The sequence below is a fragment of the Emys orbicularis genome, chromosome 4, assembly GCF_028017835.1.
Source record: "Emys orbicularis isolate rEmyOrb1 chromosome 4, rEmyOrb1.hap1, whole genome shotgun sequence".
NCBI classification, from domain to species: domain Eukaryota; kingdom Metazoa; phylum Chordata; order Testudines; family Emydidae; genus Emys; species Emys orbicularis.
In genome coordinates, this window is record NC_088686.1 from 35,460,671 (window position 1) to 35,482,922 (window position 22,252).

Here is a 22,252-nt window from a genome sequence, read left to right on the forward strand (position 1 = left end):
TTACGAGGAACCTCTGGAAGTGCCTTTTCTTTTTAAGCTTGATATTACTGTTGACTTACTCAAGCTGCCATTCCCTGAAGACAAATAATAACTCTGTTTTTAATACAGTGTCTTTGGAAAGAAAGGCATCAAATGTTTCTTAGTAGCTATTAATTTAAAATACATTATTGTGAAAGTGTCTATGGGTGGAATTGGCAGCTTGAGGCTCATGTTAACAATCCTGTTCTTCTGAAGTATCAGAGGGGTAGCCGTGTTAGTCTGGATCTGTAAAAAGCAACAGAGTCCTGTGGCACCTTTAAGACTAACAGATGTATTGGAGCATAAGCTTTCGTGGGTGAATACCCACACATGCGTCTGACGAAGTGGGTATTCACCCACGAAAGCTTATGCTCCAATACATCTGTTAGTCTTAAAGGTGCCACAGGACTCTCTGTTGCTGTTCTTCTGGGAGTATATAAGGTTGAATAAATACAGTACATCATTTCAGAAAAGTCTGCTTTCCTAGCCATTCTATCTGAGTTGGGTTAAAGTGGATTAGATAATCAGGATGAGAAAGTTGAAGGGTGGTAAGAAACAAAAAAAGGCTATTATCCTAGTTAAAACTTAAACTTTCTTATAGGGATGATATTGCATAATTAAGACTTCAAGTTTTGTGCAAATAAGCCAGTTTTGTAAAGCCTCCTCAGAATAGAATTTTTCAGACATTTTTTATGACTTTAAATATTCCCTAGCAATGTTTTGCAGCCTGTATATCACAATATTGTGCTAGTGCATGGAAGTCAAAAAGTAAAATAAGCTAGTCAATTTTCTGTCCAATAGTGAGAAGTGCAAAAGGCAAGCAGCATAAATAGTAAATCTGGAAAATCTAGTTTAATTTTTGTTCACTGTAGATTACTGTTAATTCCACCTTCCGTTATATGAGATTTGTTTCCTAAAAATTATTTTTTTACCTTGTTGCTCTAACTGGGATTTAATTTAGTTCTCTCATGCAAAACTTCTGCCACTCACTGGACTGTTTTTCTATGGGAGTGCTACTAGTCCATCACCTACTATACAAAGATATATTTAATGTTAAAATGCTTGATAATATCTAGACATGTATTATAGTAGAATTTAGGTACCTTGGTCATGGATCCAGGACCCCATTGTGCTAGGCACTGTGCAAACACAGAGCAAAAAGATTGTCCCAGTGTTTCTTGAAAAATGCAGCACTCAAAACATTGCTCCTTCTTGTCTGAAAGATGTGTGTGTGTGTTTTTTATTTTTTTTATTTTTTATTTTTTTTATTATTATTATTTTTTTTTTAAATGGAAGGGGGCAATGAAAATACTACTTAGCCAATGGCTGTGGAATGGAGAATGAATGTCAAAAGCAAGAGCAGTATCTCTCCTTCATTAAAAACATGATGTTGTTAGTGTGGGGAAAAAGAACTAGGTGGCCTTCTTTATAACAACCAAAGTAACACCGAAGGCCCACATTCAGGCCCTCTGACAGAAGCTGACTGCACAGACGGCCTTTACATAAAGCAGTACAGCCAGAGCCTGAACAAAACTAAGTTGTACAAGTCCCTGCCAAATACGGTCATGGACTATGGCCAGAGGAGGGAGGGGAAGGAAGCCATGCAAAAGGCCTTAGCAACATGATAACCGCTTATAGATAAAGCAAACATGATAACTGCTTGTTGATGAAACATCATAACGGCTAATATGAAGAAATTGCTTCTAGTAAAGGCCAACCTCTCCTATCGTTCCAGCTATCTGCCAATCATATATCCTCTTTGGGCGTCCCGTAATAAACCCCTATGCCATACTGGTGCCAAGTACCACCCATGTTGAATAATCACCAAGGAACCCCCCACCCAATAGGCACCCAATTCTCGTAAATAATGAGGAAGCTACCGGGAAAAAGGGACAGACCCCTACTCTTATTTTCGCATAAATGACGTATTATTTGTACTATGCTTGCGGTTTGACGGAATAAATGCAGCCTGCGTGCTGTGCTAGGGGTAGTGGTTTTTGGACTGCTACCCCAATGCGTTGGTATGTATTGCAATAAATGGGCCTCAGGCTTGAGTCTGTGAACTAAAATCAATGCGTGGGTGACTTTTACCACGACATTAGTATCATTCTGTTTTACTTCTGTATAGCCTTTTCAAAACTCATTCCTTCTGCCAATACTTCATGCTGGCTTGTTAATTTCCCATCGTCCTACATCCTATGTACTGGCCTTGTCCTATCTCTTCCCTCCACATACTTTCCATTTCTTCTACAATGTGTCTGCTAAAATAATATCTTCAGAGGATTCTTACCATCTCTCCCCTTACTGGAATTTTGCAGTGCCTTTTCCTCTTTGGCATTGAGCTAATATTCAGAATTCTCTGGAACTCCATTCCTATCTACCTCTCACTACCTGCTCTCCATCCAAGCTTCTCTCTTGTCCTCCATTGCCCACTCCTGCTACTATACTTCCTCTTCTTCCATATGTTTGGAGCAGCTTCCCTGTTAAGGTGTCTCTAGTTCTTTGCTCCTGTAAAATAAGTCCTAAAATCTTACCTATTCTGTTAAAGCATCCCAGCTATATACGGATCACTCCTAACTTTAGCCTGTAGGGCTCAAATTCTCTGCTGCCACCCAGAGATGGGGAGAAGCTGAGAAGGAGGAGAGATATCAGGGAGCCAGTTATGACGTTCTAACACTTTAACCTAGTGGTCCCCAAACTGTGAGGTGTGGCCCCCTGAGAGGGAGCGGGGGCACAGCAGGGCCTGGGCCAGCCTCCCCAAGGGTCAGGGAGGAAGCACCACCCAGCCCTGCTTCACCCTCAGCTCTGCTCTGGCTCCGCTTCTGGCCCCAGCCTGGGCCCCTGACCATGGCCTGGCCACGGCTTCCACTCCTGGCCCCTAGCATTGGCCCCCAGCTCTGCTTCCAGCCCTGGCTGTGGCCCCAGCCTCGGCCCCCTTACCTGTCTGTGCTCTTCCCCCCTCTCCCCCCAGGAGCCGTGGCCCCCCTTCCGGCCCCGGCTTGTGGTGTGTGTGCGCAGACACAGGTAAGGTGAGGTGAGACTGTGAAAAGTTTGGCGACCACTGCTTTAACTAGTTTTATACACTCCACAGCACCTAACCCCCACCACACACCGGTCTGCTAGCTAGGGGTAGCTGCAGAGCAGTATGCTGTGGCCGTGTCCCCTGTGTTGGAGCATGCTCAGGGGCGTTGGGGGGTGGGAAGAGGTGGGGGTGGCATAAGAACCAGCTGTTCTAGCTCTAAGGCTGTTGGGGAATCTACAGAAGAGATGGGAACAGCTTGCTCTGCTGAGGAAGTTGGAAGATGTGAAGAATCTGGCCTTTTGCTCTCTGTGAAAGGAACTTGTTCTGTGGCACAGTGCACCTCTTGATGTGTGCCATATACCTTATTTGTCAGGTCAGTGTAGCTGAGGTGCTCGGGTGGAAAGGATAACTTAAAAGAAGATTGCAACCCAGTCTAGTGTCCTCCTAAGTTTTAAAGTAGTGATGGATTCAGCAGACTGAGGGCATATTGAAGGGCTATTCTGATGGTGAATGCTTATTTGGTGCCATTAGATGTTTAAAAACTGGTGCTTGGCAGTGTGAGTGAATCAGCTAATTACTGTAGCTATAAAAAGTCAGCCCATGGGGTAATGAGGCTTGAGCTGTGGCCTACTCTATGTGGAGTCATTTAGATCTTAATAAAAGAAACCAAAGCACCTAGGGTACAGGTAGTGTCCGAGTTCATGATTATTGCTCATTCACTGGCATCTGGCGGGGGGGGGGAGAATGACCCACTTCTCACTTTTGGTGAGACTGTTCCACTTAAGCACACAGTAATGGAACAAAGGGGGGGGGGGGTTGTGTCTGTCAGGATGTGGGCTGGAAATGGAGCAAAGCTGCTCATAAATATGTTCTGAAAATGGTCTTTCTGCCCTTTTTGCAAGACCCAGTTTCAGCTACTTCTTTTTTAACCTTAACCCTTTGGTCATCCCCTCTTCTTAATGCTCTCCTCTCATTCCTATTATTTGATTATTCCACCTCTTATTTATTTATTTATTTATTTATTCACACACACACACACACACACACACACACACACACACACACACACACACACACACACACACACACACACACACACACACACACACACAGAGCGAGCTTGGTCTTTGTAGTTAAAACCAATACCCAGACTTGGGTTTTATTACATTGCATTCCTGCGTGATCTTGAGCAACTCACTTTGCATCTTTTTTCCCCCTCTTCTGTGAAATGGGGATAGTATCTGCCAGGGGTGCTGAGTAATAATTAATGTTTGTAAAGCATTTTGAGAGCCTTCAAGAGAGAGGGGCATAGAAGTGCACATTTACTCCCTCTCTGCTTTACATCTGTCTCTACAAACTATGCTTTTCATCTAATCACTGAAGCATCAAAGTTAATATTTTAGTCACTTACATTTTTGCTTCCAAACCAAAAAGTGTTGAATGTGTATACAGTAAGCCTAACAGCAGAGGGATGAATATTCAACGTATTTATGAGCACTGTATTATGCCTTTATTAGCTTAGTAAAGCTATACGTGAATGAGTACCGTATTTGGAGATAGTCAATATTCCTCTTAAAGGAAAACAGATCACTTAGCTGAATTCTTTCTTCTTTGTTTTAGAAATATTATTCCCTTCCCTTGCCCACAAATCAGCAAGGTTCCTCCTGCCTCTATATTAGACTAATATTAAGGACCCTTCTCAGACCTCTATCTATAGAGTTTATGGTTTTGTTTTCAGTGTGTAGTTAAGTTTGCTTCCTTGTTGGTTACTCTGTTATCTGAGGGAAAACTAAAAATGCCCCTTATGGTCTGAAAGAAAGCCTTTGAAACTGTTGTAAGACGAAATTGCGTTAGTGAATCAGTGGTAACCAAACCAGTTTGAGCACAAAAGGTCTTCTTTGAGAACAAATATCTCCATTAGGAGTAGGAAAGATCTGGCAAAGAGAAATAAGCAGAACTCCTATCATATTCTGTACATAACCTCAGTTTATTGCAGCTGCTCCAAACTTTCAATGCTTTTTCTTTTGGCTTTAACAACATACTTGCTGAAAATTCAAAGATTTGATTTCTGAGGAAAGAGTATAAGCGTAAGCATAAATAGCTTGGTTAAATGATGACTAAGGGGAGATCTCACTGTATGTATAGGGCTTTGAAGATACCCAGTGCTAAGCATTATTATTAATCCGTAACTATGTGAAAGTCATAAAAACCCAGGAGAGGATTTATTTAGGGTGGTACAAGGTGGTATAATTAGCAGCAATGGGATAAAAGTATGAGGGCACTAATGCTGAATATCAGGAAAAAATGTGCACCCTGGGATATGGAATAAAAAGCCTGATTTGCATTTGATATTTAAAACTAGACTTGCTAAAGCATCAGAATACATTATAAGGAAAAATCCTTCATTGGCACAGATGGGGCTAAATGATTAAATATTGTAGCTCTCTTCTGGATCTAACTAGTACGATTCTCTGGAGTGAAATCCACATATGACTTTTTTTTTTTGGCACCAGTCATTTTGTTTGTGCTTTGAGCTAATAATTGAATGTGTCTTGAGTTCTCCTGCTTTTCTTGTGTTAAGTGCTGTCCTTTTTTTGAAATACTATCCAGGGCTCATTACCCTGGAACAAAAACAGTGGCTAGTGCCTTAGCAACTCAGAAGAAACTATGGGCTTCAGAAGACTATAGCACTTTCAATGATGAAGTGGGTGCAGGCTGCTGGGCTCGGATCCTGAGCCAGAACTATGTGAATGGAAATATGACCTCGTAAGTCTTGCATGCAGTCAGTTATTTTCATAACTTCAGCATAGTGTCATGGTTACAAGGCTATCTGTACTTCTCTGGTCTCTTTGAGTGCACCCCTCAGGTGTCAGGCCTTGTGCCTTTACTACTTCTGGCTGGAATTCCACAGTTTGACCACTTTTAGACCAGACCGTGGGCCACAGTATCCTGTGTTTCAACCATGATTACCCAGCAGGTCCAGCTGAGTTTGGACAGCTGTGGTTCTTTCCTTTGGGGGTCTGACAGTGGTGACAAAACAGCATCCTTAAGAGAAAAGTGTATGTTTTGGAGTAGGAAAACACATGAGAGAGAGAGGAGGATTTTATAGCAACAATCAACACACATCTGTCTGATCTAAAGGCTTACCATCCCCTGATGATAACCTAGGGAGGCCTAACTTGACATACCCCAGCAGGTACCTGCATTTTCATCTGGTTCTGCTGAACAACTCCCCCTTACGCCCCTCCCTAACCCCCATGAGAGATTTTTCTGTTTTAAATCTGCCACAGTTCTTTCCTTTTGATTTTCTGGTTCCCAGGCCTTTTCCTGTCTTGGCTAGAGGCGGGTGCGAATTGTTTTGTGGGAAAGTCTGTTCTGAAAAACAATAAAACCAAAAAAGTTGGAAATTTCCCACAAAATGAAATTGGGGGGGGGGGGAGTGGGGGTGGAGAAAGAGGTTGGATTGATCAAAAGGTTTTGTTCAGATTTCAACATTTTAAATTAAAAAATGTTATATTATAAAATATTGAAATGAGAAGGAATCTCAAAATGAAAAATCAATGTTTGGTTCCTAAAATTTCAAAACGTTCCATTTTGATGTCAAAATGCTTCATGATTGTTTTTGAAATGGAAATTGGTCAAAATCTACCTTATCCTTTGAAACGATTCACTGTCGATGAATTGGCATGTTCAGACAGTAAAACAATCCACTGGAAGATTCCCAATCTGCTCTAGTCATGGCATGCTCTCTAAAAAGCTATCAAGTGTTTTCTAAGTAGTGTCTTATCTTGAGTCATTCTTTTTCCCTTTCTGCTTGTTTTTTCCTTACAGTCCTCTATTAAACTAAACCAACATATTCATACAGCAAACATCCCAATAACCACATCAACACACAATATTCATCAAGTATTACAAGCAGATCCATATCTGGTTTCCATTGAATAATAAAACCATGTTGGCCTTTCTACAGAAAACAGGCTACTATCTAATTATCTGCATGCCTTTGGACTGAAATTTGCTGTAGTTCCTGTTAGCCAAGCTGGAGCTCTTGAAAATTTAAATATAACAAGTTGGTTAGTGTACAAAGCAAAAAGTTTTCTTCTGAGCATCTTTTTTGTCGACTTTTTAGGACCCCTTTTTAAAAATTCAGGTGCACAGTGGCACACAGTTATAATGACCACTTGTGGGAATTAGGTACTGGCACATACCAGGGGGTACTAAAAGAATAACTATTGTTTGCCCGCAGCAGCGACTAGATATGTATGCCATCACAAATGGGGACTGTAATTTGATACATGCAAATGTACCAATCTGAGAATAAGATCTAGGATCTTTTTATTAACAAGCTCTCTTGATTTTTGGGTTTCTTTAATTTTTTCAAAAGTAGTTGATCAGACTAATGCTTTTTTGGTGTACTGAGAACTTTTCCTTTAATGACTGAGGTTCCTTGAGAGGACAATGTGGGGTAAAGGTTGCGCTGCTGCTGTCTGTTTTGTGTGGGTAAAAAGAGTTCATTCCACAAGTTACTTATTTAGCTCTTTTCACTAGTGCTTAAAACCATATTATAGCCTTAAAAGTTCTTCATATATAAACCCCAAGTGCTTGACTTTTCCTCTTCAAATTTCCCAAAGACCTGATGTGATGAATTGAGCAAATATCATAAATTGATAAACGGATGCTTTAATTAAGGGCTCCACTGCAACTGAGGTTAGGATGTGCAAGTTGCAGATACTAAGGATCTTGCAATACTTTCTAGTCAAGTTAGTCTTGCTAGTCTTCCTAAACTTTCTTTAGGTGCACAAGTATAGAAACACAGATCCCTGCAGAGCTGCCACATTCTGTACGTCCCACCACTGAGAGGTGAAAACATTATCTACTATCTGTTCTTATCAACATTGTTCAATATCTGCCAAAGGAAGGAGCTCCATTGGAATATTTAGTTTATGCAGACACACATGGGTGTTCAATCTCAGCACTATCAGAAATATTTCGTTAAATTCTCTGCACTCAAAACTATTGTGACTTTAAAAACAAAACTATTTTCCAGCACCATTGCTTGGAATTTGGTGGCTAGTTATTATGAAGTTTTGCCCTTTGGTCGAGATGGATTAATGACAGCGCAAGAGCCATGGAGTGGCTATTATGCAGTGGAAGGTCCCATCTGGATCACAGGTAAATAAAAAGTTCAGATAGACCTATAAAGTATAGACAATACAATACTCTGGGTTGTTTTTGTTATGCTAAATTAAAGTAGTACAAAGTCCCCTATTTTTGGTGTTTAATAATTTTCTTTTATGTTCACTTTTTATTGGATACAGTACTTTTATTGAACATTTTTACTTTCTTAGCAACTGGAAGACTCTCCCTTAATCATTTTAACTAGAATGGGGGCAGGAAGAAATCCTTACAGGGAATGAGATCTGGTTCTCTGATCTGACTTGTGCCACACGTACAAGAATCACATCAATGTAGTTCATGGCTCCCATTATTAAAGATCTCTCAGTTTTCATCGCAAACGACTGTTTTTGGGTTTTGTAACATTTTTGTGTTTCTAAAAAAAAAAGGGCTTTGAGCTAAAACCTCTGTAAAACCTAGGACTCTGTGCCTGATTTTTATTTTCTATTTTATCTGCAAAATATCTGGGTACTCGAGTTCTGAGAGGGAGGAAAAGAAAACAGAACTGGAGTACTCCTATGTTCTGTTTGTGATGGTTGAGATTGTAAACCATCACTTTGCACTGTCTGTCTAGTATATAAAAATTTATGTATATATGTATCCAGTGGCCACCCTCTGGTCCACCCATAACCTTTTCTTGTCTCTGCAGAGTTGGTCACCAGATCAGGTGACCTGCCCCTTCCCCTATGTGGCAGGATCATGTGAAGTTCCCCTATATTGGATCTTCTGCTATTCATCTGCAGACAGAAAAATGTATCATGTAGCAAGGGGTTCAGACATAAGAATCAGCTATACCCACCTTCTTGATTCTTTGGTCTCTTTCCAATTAACTAGCCAGAAGTCGTGCCTTGTAAATTCTATGGAGATTTCTCTCAAAGTAAAGTGGTATGGTTGTAAAACGAGTGGCATCAAAGCTACAAAATGGTAGCAAGATGACCTTCCTGGAATGAATGCTGACCCTTTTTTTTTTTTTTGGTTTCTTTTCACTATTGCACAGCACACACGACCCAGTTTACCCACCCTGGCTGGCACTACCTGCAGGTGGATGGACATTTGGAAGACGGTGGCAGCTATGTAGCTCTGACTGATGGCCTAGGCAACCTTACTATCATCATTGAAACTATGGTAATGTTCTCCAATAACCAACAAAGCAGTAGAGATTTAGGAGGATTTTTCTGAAAAAAATTGTCTTGCAGAAACTCATTATGTACATGTCGCTTGCAGCTTTGCCAGGGAGAACAAATAGAGCTCCTTCTCTTGTCTGCCTGTGCTTGGATGGTACAGCTATGTAGATCTTCCTGGAAATCAGGGTGTGTGTCAGTCTTGTATCGCAGGCTTAACTTGTGACACAGTGCAGTAGAAAACTGTTAGATGAATAAAGTATTTACTACAGTTTTAGCCTTTATAGGCACTTCATTCTTTTACTTCTTAAATCACATTAACAAGTTCAGTATGTAACGAGAGCTTTCCAGCCTTTTTACTATATAGATACAGTAGCATCTTTGGGCTTTGAAATATTTGTTTCTAATATTTACTCTGCATGTTCTATCATATTTTATAATGTGTGTGGGTTTTTTTTTTAAACAAGTACTAATGTCCACCAGCCTCTTCAGTGGTGGTTTGAGGGTCAGTACAGTCCTCCTCACCAGTCTCTGGTGATGGGGGTCTTGGAAGATGGTATTTATTCTCTCCTGCCCTTTGAAATTTGAGCTGTTGATTAGTTGTGGTTGGTCATGGGGAAGGCCCTTCATTTTCAGTTTACTGCCTTTTTTATACTGAAAAATTCCCAGGTTATTCCAGTATTATCTGGCTTTTAGTGATTTTCTTTTTCTTACCTGAATTTTGGATCACGTTAGTACATGAAAATGCTGATTGTGAAGAAAATACAGTATATTATATTAGATAGACTACCTTATTTAACAAACACATCTATCTATTAAATTAAGTTAACGTAGAAGATATATATGCATGCATATGTGTATTTAATGTACAGTTCATGAAATAAACCATAGCATTAAACTGCTTTTACTTTCAGTACTCTTTTACTTTTCTCTATTTGTTGCTGTTCTGTCCTCCCGTCCCCCAATATTCACCCAGCAAACTGTGTGTAAAGTTAATTTTTGCACTGATTTTTCACCTGTTTTTTTAAATTTTGTAATAAACACTGATAAATTCCCAGGAAGATTTACATAAATTAAAAACTGAAAATGAAGGGCCTTGGTCATGTGGTATTGTGAGTTCCTTGATTGAGTAGGCATAATATTTTAAAATCAGGTGGAGGGCTTGAATATCCCAGAAAAAGATAGAAAGTTTATAGTGAGAGGGAACAACAGATGAAGCAGGACTAGGTGTTAGAATTTTTTAAGCTTTTTTTTTCTTTCTGGGCCACATGCAGGTCTTGCAAGAAGTATCAGAGCCAAGCTTTTTTAAATGTGACTTGGGATTTTTGGGCCCAGTTTGAGATACTTTAAAGGGGTCTGATTTCAGAGAGTTCTGAGCAACCCTTCACCCCTGAAAATCACGCTTGTTTAAGGCTTCTCAAATTGGGTACCCAAAAAGCATCACTTCAGAAAATCTTGGTCATCATTCCTGCAGAAATCAAACTACTGCAAGATTTATTATCTGGATGCAGAGTCCATTTAACTTGGTCTCATCTTCACGCAAATCAATTTTGTGTGTGTTTTAGTCCTACTGGTGAAGGGTGTGATCAGTTCTTTCTCCAGCTCCTTAATTGCCTTAGTTCCAGTAGATTGGCAAGGAGTCCTGGGCATCCTGTCACATTGCTGATTTAAGCAGCATCCCAAATAAAAATATGAACTGTTCTCTGACTCTAACTTCCATTACCCTCAAAATAGCAGTGAACTTGGAACCAAACCAATTTATCTGATCCCTTTTGTTGCCATTTTGTTAATGTTTATAGCTTTTGGCTCATACTTGGAGATCTTGACTCCCATCAAAATTGGCAAATGACCAATTTCAGTGATGTATGTTCCCATCTGTTCCATTCATTTTCTTTCCAGACTTATCGCCACTCTCAGTGTATCAGGCCTCCACTGCTTCCCTTCATTGTGTCACCTCAGAAAGCAACTTTCTACCTCAAAGGATCCTTTGTAAGTAAATATTTGTGTGTATGTATCATATAAATGTATTCAGGGACATCAGGCTGCTGCATATCGTTTGATACGTGTACACTGGGCTTATAACAAAATGAGATGTCACTGCTTAATGAACTGTCTTTGTGCATGTGAGTGATGTTGTCTTCTACAATTGTAGCCATGTAACGGATAAGGGACTGACTACTACTGTAAGCTGAAAGTTCTCCTTTAACTTATGTGGTGGAGGTCTATACTTTGGGGGATGAAAGATGAGCACTGTCATTCTCATTCTATAAGGTATATAAGAGACTTACATAATTATTGTATTCACAGAAGAACGATTTGTTACACTATGATCACCTTCACCTACCAAAAACTGATTCCCCCAACTCCAAAAAGCATTCAAAGAATGTTACTGTTTTTTCCTTAATGTTTTCCTGAAAATACTTTTGGTGGCGTGGAGAGGAGAAATCCACTACTTTCTCCCTTCCTTGTGGGCATGTTTAACACTCACTTAATGGGGACAAATCCTCTTCTGTGAAACAGTTTGTTACCTCCTCCTGTAGCTATTCTGCTGAAAAAGAGAGGACTATGTTTCAGCTTAAACATTCTGCTCCATGAAAAGGTAGTCTGGATACCTCTCAGTGGGTGGATGAGTGCAGCTCAGCTGGGAAAAACGTGAGCCATGCTCCAATAGCCACAGTAACTAGTCTTTGTTAAATGGCAGATTTGGGGAGTTACTTATCAGAAGGCGAAAGTGTTTGAACGCTCTTAAGTTTTAATTTCTAGTAGGATTGGTTTCTCTCCCTTCACAGTTGTACAGGCTGCTGTGTTGCTGGGGCAAATAGTGCCTCAGTCACCACTGGAATAATGGAATAAAAGACTTACGAGCAGCCCTCAATCATTGCTCTTGGAACACAGCCTCCCCTAGTGCCCCAAGTGGTACTGCTCTTATGCCATATGGCTTGCCAGGAAAATTGTATAAGATATCCTGTAGGAACAGTGTACACACCACGTCTCTAACTCTAGATTTTTCTCTTGCTAACTTCACTGTGACTAAATTCAAACTCTAGAATTTTGTTGAATGATTGTTTTTAAGTAATAGAACTATAGTTGCCCTCACATTCCTGTAGCGCTAGGATGCATCAGCTGCGTTATTCAGTGGTTCTAATTAGGCCCAGGCACTAGTGATCAAAACTTGTGATCAATTAGTTATCCAGATAGCTCTATGAAATGAATGAGGCAATCTAAGCCCAGCTGCTGGAGGTAGATGTCTGTATCAGAACCTTCATCACAGTTGGCACTAATTGGCCATCTTGTTGGCATTCTTGACGGAAGCCAAGGATTCAATGGGCTATTAAGAGTGAATTCCCCTCTTCATAAAAGCTGTTCCTGTGTACTGGGGCAGAGACCCACAGATGTGAGGGAATTGTGAGCTGCCACTGCCCATGCTATACCTGTTCTGTGGATAAGCAAATAATGGTTGTCTTTTGGGCAGTCCACCCAACATGTTTCACTAAAACAGACTTAAATGTCTTTAAATCCTCAGTATTTCCAAAGAAGAATCTTATGAAAGTGTTTTTTTTTTTTTTAATGTTTCTTCCTAGCATAAAGTGAAAATCTTGGAAATGTGGTATACTAAGCTTGGCTTCAAATCTGCAAATTCCACCTTATTCCATCCTCTTCCTCCTGTAAAGGTGGGTTTGTTACTTACTGATCGCTGTTAATTCTCCTCAAACTAGGGTGACCCGATTTTTCACACTTGCTGTCTGGACAGAGGGTGGGGGGTAATAGGAGCCTATATAAGAAAAAGTCCCAAATATTGGGACTGTCCCTATAAAATCGGGACATCTGGTCACCCTATCTCAAACCCTTGCCATTTTGTTGTTCTGGGTGACTGATGGGGGAGTGGAAGAAAAACCTGGCTTACAGATAAAAATGGTTTTGACACCTCTGATTTGTTCAGACTTCTGGCCATTCTGTATTTTATGTACTAGGGGTTTAATCCTATCCAGCTCAGCTGTGGAACGTTACATGTATAGGTGCAAAGTAAAAAAGTGGAATTACTTCAGCTTTACCCCAGTGTGAGAAAAGAATTTGGCTCTTTGGGCTTGACACCACATGATGTAGGTGTACAGTATTCCTTGTGTAATCATAAAGTGCTGAGCAGGATGCTGAGTTCAAGGGACATTGATACTCTTGTTAGTGAGAGCCCTGCTGCATGGCTGCCACATCACTCTTTCATGGTAGCTGGAGTGAATCTTGAGCAGGGCCGGCTCTGGCTTTTTTGCCGCCCCAGGCAAAAAAGCCTCCGGCCGCCCTCACCCCCCCCCCCCCCCACCTGCGGGGGGAGGGCGCCAGGGGGGAGGGCGGCCGGAGCCCTGGGAGGAGGGCGGCGAGCCCTGGAGGGGGCTCCACTCTCCCCCTGGCGGCCGGGGGGAGGGCGCCAGGGGGGAGGGCGGCCGGAGCCCTGGGAGGAGGGCGGCGAGCCCCGGCGGGGGCTCCGCTGTCCCCCCCCGGCGGCCAGAGCGCAGGGGGCAGGGCGGCGAGAGGGCGGCGAGCCCCAGCCGGGGCTCGCCGGGGGGGAGGGTGGCCAGAGCGCCGGGAGGAGGGTGGCGAGCCTGGCCGTGGCCCCGCTCTCCCCGGCGGCCGGAGCGCCGCGTCGCCCCCCTCCAGGTGCCGCCCCAAGCACAAGCTTGGTGGGCTGGTGCCTGGAGCCGGCCCTGATCTTGAGAGAGGAGGATGTAGCTAAGTGATTCATTAGCATAATGATATACTCAGAAAGAAACTCTGTTCTTTCCCCTGGTCTTGCCCCTTTTTACCCTGTACACTTGAGCACTGGAGTAGGTGCACAGTGGATCTGAGCCTTTACTGTTCAGTGCAGCACTTAAACTTGCTTACACCCACCTACGTGTCCCTGACATTTGCATTTGTGCTAGACTGCATAAATCTTGCACTCTGTTGCTCACGGATTTGCAGAGTCAAGGCCTTATATTTCTCTGGCTGGGACCCCCCACATCCCATCTTCACAGCCTCGACCCAATGTCCTCTTCAGGACCTGCTGCTTCTCTGTAATGATGTTCTCTCCACACATTTAGAAGTAATGTGTGGGAAGAGGGACCCCTGTTGCCAGTGAATCTGTTATATCCCAAGTAATGGGAACATGAGAATACAGAGAAGCTTCTGCAGACTGGGTGCTGATTGCCTCGATAAATACCACTTCTCAAAAAAGCTGTTCTCAATAGTATGTGACCTTGCTTAAATTCTGTTGTAAATGAGTGTTTCCAGATGATCTCTGTTCTGCCAACTGCTGCCTCCCCTCTTCACAGTAAGCTCCCTGGTGTCTTTCATGCTCAGAATGGACAAACAGGGCTGTGCCTCATTAGCTTGTTTATAGGTAGTTTGCAGTGATACAGTTAACTGGAGGATGGAGTGAAGTACAGAGTTTGGGGGTAAAGCTCAACATACCTATAGGGAAATTAGACCTACTGATGCAAGACGGTATGCTTTGGTGTTAACTCGGAAAGTTAAAGGCAATGCTGCATTATTTTGGCACTCGCTGATGTGATCACTTTAGCTGCCTCTTGCATTTCTTTAGCTTGTGCTTTCTTTCATTACAGGTACATGAAGGGATGTTCAGCTTAAATCTGGATGTGGATGAAGTCTACACGTTAACTACCCTCATGACAGGCCGGAAAGGCACTTACCCAGATCCTCCTCAGTCCAAGCCTTTTCCTTCAAATTACAAGGATGATTTCAACATTCGTAAGTCAACTCTTAATTTCTTAAGGTCTGTGCTGCCTGTGAGAGAAGAAGGGCTATGGTGCTTAGATGAATAATCTGCATTAGTACGGCCTAGTCTACACTAAAATGTTAGGTCGACCCAGTTACATCGCTCAGGGGTGTGAAAAATCCACACTGCTGAGTGTTGTTAAACTGGCCTAATCCCTGGTGTAGACAGCACTGGGTCAAGGAAGAATTCTTCCTCTGACCTAGCTACTGCCTCTTGGGGGAGGTGGATTACCTACGCCAATGGGAGAACCCCTCCGATCAGCGTAGGTAGTGTCTACACTGAAGTGCTACAGAAGTTGTGCTGCTGTAGCATTTCAAGTGTAGACAAGCCCTTCAGCTGGTCTGTGAGAGAGTGAAATACATCACACATAGTATAGCCTTCTGGCTGCTACTGACTGCCCTGGAGTATAAATACTGAATACTTCAAGTGCTGGTTCCTATGTGTATTCCACTGTGGGTGTGCATGCGCCTGAGACTAGATTTCTAGCAAGTGATGTCCACTGGTCTGCATCTGCGCAGTTGTTCCCCTTGTGCTCTATACCAAAGAGTTAGCAGTCCTGACTGACGCCTCTCCAGTTCCTTCTTACGACCACATGGCCTGAGTCAGAATACTGCAGTATCTGGAATTGATCCTCTTTGACAGTCTTTCCTGTAAATATTTGTTTTTTATATTGTTAGTTATTGTTAATAGTTTTCATAGTTTGATAAGTAGTTAGTTAATTAGGATCCCTATTCTAGGAAATCCTCTGATTCATTGGTGTGGGACTTGGATTATGCCAGGCTCCCAGGCTTTAAGAATTGTGTCCCTTGCCCCCCGCTCCTTTTTGATCAGCAATGACCACCAGAGTTGCCTCTGCTGCCTTAGAGAAGCTCCTGTCTCCACTAAGTGTGGTATAAGCTGCTCCTTTCCTTGCAGAACATGGCAGGCATGAGAACTCTGGCTTGGGAAGCACCTGTTGGAACATGTTATGAGGCCTCAGTTGGATCCAGGCCACTGAGACCCATCCTCCTGTACATCAGCCTGAGACGTTGAGAATTGTGTTTTCTAGCTCGATGTCTGATTCAGGAGCAGTAACAGCTTGAGCGAAGGACCCTTAATAAGAGACACTTTCATAAACATCAGAGTGGATTCCTTCCTAGATCTAAGAGAAGGGATCCCTCCCTGATCATGTCTAGGTTGGATGAGTTTTTTTCACCCAGGACACAAGGACTTAGATCCTCGTAAGCTTCATGACCATGATCAAAAGGCACATAAGAGCAAGTCGTCTTCAGCACTGCTCCCCCATCATCTACACCTCTGTACCACTAACAGAAAGCCCTGAGAGCCAAAATATTGTGAACTGTTGGTACTGGCAATAACCATGCGGTCAGAATTTCTAACACCAGTGATACTGTCACAGCCTTGGAAGGAACCACAGATTACTAAGAGCTTTATTAGGCAGACTCCGAGGGTGCGGGGCGACAAGACTCAGCCATCTAAGGCTCCAATGTCTAACCCCACACCGTATTGTATCTTTGTCCTCCTGGACTCGCAATCCCCTTTGTTGTTGGGACTGACCCTCTCCAGCAAGATTCTAATGCCGGGGAGAATCTCATCTCCCATTCCATTCACTAGCCACGGTTTCCTGACACTGGTACCACCAATGGAACCGGACTCAACCTTATCTTCCAGAGAGTCTAACGTTCCAGTGGAACCATCTTCCTCTCAGCTGAGGGAGTTCAGTCTGGACAGAGGATTGAGAGCCTCCTACTTCCAGTCTCATCTGGTTAAGTGGGGACACCCGCTTGGACCAATGGTACTCTGCGTCTTGGTGACCATCACAGCCTACTTTCAATCCCTCATATTGACCTTATTGGGGACCATGGGACCCATATACACAAGAACCAGAGTCTGTGTGAGCCAGCAGGGAAATCATACCACCCCTTCCCTCAGGGGATTTGTTGGAGCCTTCCTAACCTATGGAAGAGGAGGAAGATGAACCAGATCCACTGTTACCACTAGTGCTAACACATTTCTTCCTTGCTCGATGAGGTGATTGCTTCATCCTTGCCTTGTCCTCTAGTCTAGATGACCATAAACATTTCTAAAAACTACTTCAGAGAGTAGCAGAATAGCTTCAGATCCCCTTAGATGAGGTCCAGGATGCGCAATACAAGCTCTTGGACATTCTATAGCTGATGGGGTCTAGCCTAATAGCACGCCCAGTCAATGAGGCCATATTGGAACCAGCAAGAACTGTATGGTATGAGTTAGCCACTCTAATTTTGCACTGCTGTTGATTCTCAAGCACAGATGTGCCGATGGAAGAAATTATAAATATGGAGAATATTTTTGAAAAGAACTTTCTGAAAACCTGAAGCGTGTGTGGGAGTAAAAGAAATAAACCTAACCCTCATTGTTGGATTTGTTGTTCTTTGAATAGATAATCCGCCCTTTAGTGAAGCTCCATATTTTGCTGATCAGACTGGGATATTCGAGTACTTTGTCAACACTTCTGATCCAGGGGACCACATTTTCACACTCCGCCAGGTGGTGGTTCAGCGACCCATCACCTGGGCTTCTGATGCAGACCAGGCCATCAGCATTATAGGAGACTTTAAATGGTATGTCGAATACATTTTAACTAGGCTTTGCAGAATTCAGTTTTTAGGATTTTTTTGTGTGTGTGTAGTTTTGATGGATAATATCGATGTTTATTTTTAAGAACTTTTTTATCTATTTAAATTTTCAAGTTGCAGGAAATTATTAGGAGGGTGTCAGACAATTTATTAATAGACAGTGAGACTAAAAAAGGTAAAGCTTTATAACTGTTAAGACAAATTGTCAACAGCACGTGTCAAAATATACAAAGAAATATCCTTAAACTCTTTTAAAAAAAAAAAAAAAGTCAAGTAGCATTTTTTCTTTGCCTATCTGTAAATTTCAATTAACGGAAATATTTTTCACTGCCCTCTGTGTGCATGGTGAAATCAATGTTTACTGACATTTACTTTTAAAAATTTCATCCTTCGAAGACTAATTTTAACCCAGTATTCCCATGCATATGGCATCCCATGCCCTCTCACTGGGCAGCTTGTGTCTTGAATTTTCATTCCAAAGATAATTTGTATCTAGACTAATCCACACCTGGGATAGATTGAGTGTACATATCTGTCTTTCTGAATGCCAAGTATTGAATGATTTTGATTTGGAATGCTGAAAAAATTCTAGGCCAAATTAGTGGCAGCTTGTAAACACAAATCTAATTTTAAGGTAGAGGTCAGATTTTTGTGATTCCAGTACAAATATCTGTCCACGTGTTTGTAACCATGCTGAATGATTCCACTTAAAATCTGTTGCCCAAATGGGGAAGAGTGTATGATGACTTTAAGATGCAAAAGCTTTGGGTCAAGCTTGGCTGTGATCTGTAATGTCAATTCAAATGTTTGATGTTACAGAAATTTGAAAGAGTTCATTTGGTTACATTGGTCTTGTGGTGCCATCTTCTGGCCAGTCCCCAAAATTGCACGGACTTGATCTATAGAGCACATGGAATACTGCAGTTTAGGTAAAGATGGCTGTGGATGCGTCAGTGAGGTTAGTCAAAGTACGTTAGTAACCTGATAAACTGGGAGACTCTAGTGAGACTCTACACTTGAGTTGGAGGTCTGTTGGCTTACATGCGATGACTAATTGGAGAAAAGAGGGGATGCAGAATCAAAGTTGTGCAAGGGTTGGGTGGTGTGGAAAATAATTGCGGGCATTTTGAGTTCTCTGTGTTTTGTCAGTATCTGTTTATCCCATAGTATTGTCAAAAATGTTCCTCCTCCACGTTACTGTTCTGACCTCTCAGATTAGTAGGACCCTTTGTTTTCATTTTTTATTTTATTTAATTTTTCCCAGGAATTTATTGGTGTTTGTTACTACTACAACAACAAAAGCAGCTGAAAATTGGGTGCAAAAAACTATTTTTCTGGGCAAATATCAGGGTTCATTTTGGCGAACAGAAGGATGGGGAGGGGGAATATTCAGTAGATTAATGTTTTGAGTGGAATGCAATGTAGTTTGCTGCAGAACTAAAACAGAACTTAAAGCACAATGCCACCTCTGAGTTTAAGAAAATATATCTCTAATACCCAAATAAAACTTTTCATTTGAATAAACATACTTTTGTAGACTTAGAACTATCAGCCTATAAATATTTATATTTAATAATTGGGCCCAATATTTTAAATATTTATAAATCCTCACTGTCTTATGTGACATCCTTCAGTGTACTTCCTAGTGTTCTGAAACATTTTGATACAGATTTTCATTGCCTTCTCATTTTAGTGAGTCAAATGTTTACACCATTATCTGCTAACAGCTTGAAATGTGTACGGGGTGGGCATGAGACTCGTCAGTATGTTCAGATGTGCACGCACTTCAGAGTTTGTGTGCATACCTGTTTGTTTATTGTGTGCATCTTCTAGACTAATACACAGCCTTACTTCAACAGGCAGCTTTGCATATACACACAGACTAATGTATTATTGTAATACATATATCTCATACAATGTATTGTATTTTCCTAATTAAACAATTATTTTTTATATTTGAATGATACAAAAGTAGAGTGATTCGGGGGGGAAAATGTTTTTTTTTTTTTTTTTTTTGAAAACCCTGGATTTTTTTTTAAAGTTTTAAACTGAAAACGAAGGAGTTTACAGATTAGCAACCTTGTATTCTCGTGTGTTGAATGTCTGAGCAATTGAATGTTTGCCTGATAATCACTAGTTTTACATATCTGTTGCATCTAATTAGTGCCCCTTTGATTTGCTTGTTTCATTCCCAGTTCAAGTCTAGCCTTAGCCTTGTTGAGGTACTTGTCCTTTGATATTCTCTGTCCTCATCCCTTGCTGTTGAAATGATGAGGTGGAGTGTTGAATCAGCCCATAACCTCATCTTGACCATAGAGTGGGGCATTTAGCTACAGCCACCAGTAGATCTATCTCAGTTCTACTTCCAAGTCACTAACTTCTTTTTGTGTTGTCTGTTGTTCCTGGAGTGCTTCCTAATGCCCTGCTTCCCAGCAGCATTCTTTATTTGGTCTAATGGCCATGTGGACCATTGTGATCCATGATCTGTGGCAATAGCTTTGGATAGATCTGTGTTTCCTCCTTGCTTTTTGCATGCAGTCTAACTGATGACATGAGAAAAGGGTCTCTGTCTGCTTGGTGTTTTGTACTGTGGGTTTGCACTTCCAATTTCTCGGTACTATTGGCTTTTTGCTGAAGTATTTATAAGTGCTGTTTTTGAATCCTGTATCTAATGAGTAACTGTATAACTGAGAAACTTATCCATCCTTTAACAGTTTTACAAAAGAGCCAAGCTTCAGACATATCTTCCAGTAGAAGGAGATAAAAGAAACAGATATTCCTTCAGATGTATTTATCAACTGACTTGAGGGGTGAGGCGTACACTAACAAGACTTTCTGAAAAGTGGAAGTTTGCTGAATGTGTGGCCTTGAGGCACTATCTCTGTTAATGTCATTTATCTTAAGGCACTTCAGGTTTTAAACATATTGGGTTTTCAAACCGTTTGAGTTATGATTTTTTTTTTTTATGAGCCAGAAAGTATCTTGGTACTGTGTAAAGGTGTAGTGCAATTTACACTGTAAGCTGCTTATCCTTATACTATAACTGCAGAAAAATATACTGCTTTGTAGTACACCAGGATGTCACCCTGGAATATTGGGGCCAGTTCTGGTGCCTACAATTCAAGAAGGATATTGATAAATTGGAGACCTTCAGAGAAGAGCCACAAGAATGAGTAAAGGATTTGAAAACACGCCTTGTTGTGATAGACTAAAATAACTCAATTTACTTAGCTTAATAAAGAGAGAGGTTAAGGAGTGACTTAATTAGTCTGTAAGTATCTACATGAGGAACAAATATTTAATAATGGGCTCTTCAGTCTAGCAGGGAAAAGATATAATATGAACCAATAGCTGGAAGTTGAAGCTAGACAGGTTCAGACCAGAAATAAAGGTTGTTTTTGATAGTCAACCGTTTGAACAATTTACCAAGAGTCGTGGTGGATTCTCCATCACCGACAATCTTTAAATCAAGGTAGGATGTTTTTCTAAAAGAAATGCTGTAGGAATTTTGGGGGGAAGTTCTGTGGCCTATGTTATACAGCTCAGACTAAGTGATCACAATGGTCAAATGCTTAACTCCCATAGTGCTTTTATCCACAAATCTTAATATTTTGCACAGCTGGGTAAGTGTCATACCCATTTCACAGCTAGGGAAACTGACACACAGGGAGTTGATGTGACTTGCCCCTGATCATACAGTGAGTCTGTTGAGAGTTGAACTTTGGTCTCCTTATACTTGGCTTGTATGAAAAGCTCTGTAGAAATAGAGGTTAATCTTTCATTTTTGTAGTGACAATAAGACCTGAAATATTGGGGTTGATTCCATTCCTCAAGACCAGGGGTCTCAAACAGGCAGCCCACGGGGCTATTTCATGCAGCCCGCGCCCGCCCCACCCAGCCTACCTCCAGGCCAGGGGTGGGCAAACTAAACCCGCGGGATTGCCCCCCTCGAGCCCTGCGCCGGCTGGCATCACATCCCTGCGGCCGGGGGAGGGGGGGAGAAGCAGAGAGCTCCATCTGTGTGTTGCCCTGGCTTCCAGGCACGCCCCCCTGCAGCTCCCATTGGCCGGGAACGGGGAACCGTGGCCAATGGGAGTTTCGGGGGAGGTACCAGGAGGAGCGGCAAGCAGTGTGCGGAGCCCTGCGTCCCCCTCCCCCAGGGGCCGCAGGGACATGGTTCCAGCTACTTCCCGGACCGGGGCCGGGGCTGGCAGCCTGCCACCCCGGAGCCCGAAGCCCTCCTGCACCCCGCCCCCCAACTCCCTGCCCTGAGCCCCCTGCTGCACCCCAACCCTCTGGTCTGAGCCCCCTGCTGCATCCCACACCCCTTCTGCACCCCAACCCCCTGCCCTGAGCCCCCGCCACACCTCTCATGCACCCTCTGGGGGCTGGGAGGGGGCGGAGTTGGGGTGGGGACTTCGGGGAAGGGGTTGGAATGGGGGCAGGGAAGGGGTGGGAAGAGGCGGGGCCTCATGGAGGGGGTGGAGTGGGGGCAGGGCTGGGGGCAGCGAGGGGGTGGTGTCAGTGATAC

At 42.4% G+C, this 22,252-nt stretch overlaps 1 protein-coding gene across 1 annotated transcript in view; it reads left to right on the forward strand.

Moving 5' to 3' along the window:
- The window catches only part of GALC (galactosylceramidase), a 50,402-nt gene that overhangs the window by 21,490 nt on the left and 6,660 nt on the right, over window positions 1-22,252 (forward strand). The window contains exons 5-11 of the mRNA XM_065403043.1: window positions 5,651-5,806; window positions 8,088-8,212; window positions 9,213-9,340; window positions 11,236-11,325; window positions 12,918-13,007; window positions 14,931-15,075; window positions 17,526-17,706. Of these exons, the coding sequence (XP_065259115.1) occupies window positions 5,651-5,806; window positions 8,088-8,212; window positions 9,213-9,340; window positions 11,236-11,325; window positions 12,918-13,007; window positions 14,931-15,075; window positions 17,526-17,706 (915 nt within the window). The remainder of the gene's footprint in view (window positions 1-5,650; window positions 5,807-8,087; window positions 8,213-9,212; window positions 9,341-11,235; window positions 11,326-12,917; window positions 13,008-14,930; window positions 15,076-17,525; window positions 17,707-22,252) is intronic.